Source organism: Lolium rigidum, chromosome 7 (assembly GCF_022539505.1).
Source record: "Lolium rigidum isolate FL_2022 chromosome 7, APGP_CSIRO_Lrig_0.1, whole genome shotgun sequence".
Taxonomy (NCBI): domain Eukaryota; kingdom Viridiplantae; phylum Streptophyta; class Magnoliopsida; order Poales; family Poaceae; genus Lolium; species Lolium rigidum.
The window spans coordinates 12,707,038-12,710,084 of record NC_061514.1 but is presented as its reverse complement, the minus strand read 5'-3'; the positions used below and the strand labels follow the sequence as shown (position 1 = coordinate 12,710,084).

Genomic DNA, 3,047 nt, shown 5'->3' with positions numbered 1-3,047 from the left:
AATCCGACGGTAGTTTCGTCCGGATTTGGGCGTGGGGAGCGCCAACGAGTGGGGATGCTCTAATTGTCGAGTTCTTCTCTGAGACGGACTAAGATTCGGAATATTTGTGCAGGGCCTGCAGGCCGATCATACTGGTACTTGAAAGTAGTAGTAGACGACGACTCGTAGTAGTATGGAAGTATGCTGACGCCGAATACAATTTGGTTCTGATCACATTGAAAGAGCACACTTCCAATATATTAGTTGTTCCTAATAACGTGGTCATAAAAAAAGTTGCATTCTTTTTGTTTGTTTAGAGAAGAGATTTCGCATGCTACTCATGAGTCATGAGTGAGCAACAGTATACTGTTGGCGGTGCGTAATCTTCCGTCTTAATACTACAAGGGAAAAGAAGTAGCGTGAATGGGCAAGAAGATTTCGCATCCAAGAGGGCGTGGAGAAATTGAGTGTTGAATGAAACTGAAAAAATTGGGGACAAATGGTAGTCCCTTGAATCATTCAATTCTCGTCGCGTAAAGAATAGTAGTGGTACAACAATCGCTCTGAATTCAAGCCTCTATCTGTCTACCAATTAGAAGAAGAAAAAAAGGAGTAGAAGACAAGACGAAATCGCAAGCTTCTCCGTGTGGTGGAGGCTACCAGAGGCGCAGCTCCGTGCAGAGCCCCTGGTCCTGGTCCGACGGCGGCGGGAGGTTGAGGTCGAACGCGAAGGGCACCGAAGCGCGGGATCTGACGGCGGACGCCGCCTCGTCGCCGGCGTCGTCCACGACGGAGGCCGAGGACGCGCAGTCGCTGTGGCAGCCGCCGTCGTCGTCGGGGCGCGCGGGTGCCGGAGCGCGGGGCGGGAGGCGGGTGCGTCGGGGTGGCCTGGGCCCGCTGAAGGACTCGACGGTGGAGCTGGCGCTGCACGCGGGGCTGGCCGCCGCCGCGGCTGGGCGGCGGCTGCAGGGAGGAGGGAACGACGGGAGGGAGGCGGCGAGGGGGAAGTTGGTGAGCGCGAGCGGGCCGCGGAGGGCGAGCGCGGCGGCGTCGTATGCGCGCGCGGCGGCCTCGGCGGAGTCGTAGGTGCCGAGCCAGAGGCGCGCCCGCTTGGCCGGGTCCCGGATCTCCGCCGCGAACCGGCCCCACGGCCGCTTCCGCACGCCCCTGTACCGCGGCGCCACGCCCGTCGCCGCCGCCGGTGAGGCGGCGTGGACCATCGTGCTGCTGCCGTTCCTCATGGGAACGCCGGGTCTCGCCTCAGGCCCCTGAGCTCCTCTCGCCTGGTCGCCCGTTCCGAGCTGAAACTCCCGTGGTCCGGCCGTCGGCGCCGTGCGTCTCCTCTGACCTCTGTTCCGAGCTTCAAGTATTCGGCTCTGGGTAGAGAGGGAGCTGCCGCTGTTTGGAGCTGAGAGGCTGTGGCGGGAAGGCGGCGGCGGTGGTGGGATTGAGCTTCGGGTGGAGGGGTAGAAGAAGGGGGAGAGGGCGCGTGAGGGAGGATAGCTCCGTTTTGGTGGGCGGCCGACTTGCTTCTTCTTCCCACCTTCCGCCACTCGTACGTCTTGGCCTTCACTCTCGCTCGCTCGCGCGCGGACCGGTCGTTGCGTTGCGGGAGAGCTCAGTGGTTGCTTTCCTCTGCCGCGTCCCGCTCTGCAGCAATTACACGTTTCGCGCCGGCCACTAGAGTACGGTCTACTCTATACGCGCGGGCGACGTGGGAGGGACGCCTGCCTGTCTGCCGCGGCAGACAGACGTTGGCGTAGCGCGATCCATCGAGCGGGGTAGACAATAGATTTGCTGCCTCCGTCCCAAAGATTTGCTCGCATTTACCTCAAGCGCGCACAGTGGAGTCTGACGCTACGAGCAGGATTCGAATCCGATCCCATCCTCCGTGCTGCACTTCATATTGTTTCAAATTTCTACAGTACCGTGAGATACGGAATTACTAGTAGGAACACCACCTAGCCATCCGCAACATAACCAAGCCTTAAAAAAATACAGAGAAAATAGAAAAATAACACATGCCAACACCGGCAAATCGACATAACAAAGATAGCCTGCAATCGTTGCGTCCTCCCAAGAAGTCTCGCCATGTTCCTAGCACACGGAAGCGCCGCATTTCGTTTGGATAGTTGTGTATTCTATATGGAGAATGATCTGTTTTCTCCGGAGGCTGCGACGGATGCAACCTCCGGGTCGGGCGTCCTCCGATGCTGCCCACTGTGTGGACCTGCGGGATCAGTTGCGCGGCGCGTGTCCTCGGGCGTGGTAAGGAAAAGGGAGCCCCACCTTATCTCTCTACTCTTCCCCTTCAATCTCCCTGGTCCACACAATTTTGCTTACTTTTTTTTTCTCATTCCACACCTAGACGCAAAGCCATGGATTTCCTAGTTTTGTACCTTCTCCCACCGACGTGAGGCCGCCGTTCTTCTTGCACTCCAGCTCCGCCACCATTCTTCTCGCCCGCCACCTCCACCGACGTGCTCCCTAAAGCTTCAAACCTAGGTCGGGTCTGCTGCAAAGGCGGGCGATGGAGGTGCTGCTGACAGTTGGAGCCGGTGTTGCGAATGAAGGGCCGCATTACTGCCGTTGGTGAGCGGCGGTGCTACCAAGGAAGGTCATCAATGGTATTATCGTTGATGGAGCGGTGCTGCTGAAAGGACACGGATGTCGCCTAGGGAGGGGTGAATAGGCGGTTTAAAACTTTTATGAGATGGGCTTAACAAATGTGGAACAAAACTAGTGTTTACTTTGTCAAGCCCAAAACCTATAAACTATGGTTCACCTATGTGCACCAACAACTTATGCTAAGCAATACAAGCAACTATATGATAGCAAGATATATAACTTCAAGCACGATGGCTATCACAGAGTAAAGTGCATAAGTAAAGAATTCAGGTGTAGAGATAACCGAGGCATTCGGGAGACGATGATTTATCCCGAAGTTCACACTCTTGCGAGTGCTAATCTCCGTTGGAGAGGTGCGGTGGCTTAGTGCTCCCGAACGTCACAAGAGGCCTCACCTTGAGGTGTGGTTGCTCGATGCACACAAACGCCACAAAGGCCTC

At 56.6% G+C, this 3,047-nt stretch overlaps 1 protein-coding gene across 1 annotated transcript; it reads right to left on the bottom strand.

Annotated features, from left to right (window-relative positions):
• Window positions 1–454: 454 nt before the first annotated feature.
• LOC124677406 (ethylene-responsive transcription factor 3-like) lies at window positions 455–1,201 on the bottom strand. Its single transcript, XM_047213393.1, has one exon. It carries the CDS (start codon window positions 1,197–1,199, stop codon window positions 636–638), a length of 564 nt encoding a protein of 187 aa, XP_047069349.1. The 5' UTR covers window positions 1,200–1,201; the 3' UTR covers window positions 455–635.
• Window positions 1,202–3,047: the final 1,846 nt, after the last annotated feature.

What these genes read in the sequence shown, in the direction of transcription:
- LOC124677406 (XM_047213393.1), bottom strand. Translation starts at nt 1,199, where the DNA reads ATGGTCCACGCCGCCTCACCGGCGGCGGCGACGGGCGTGGCGCCGCGG.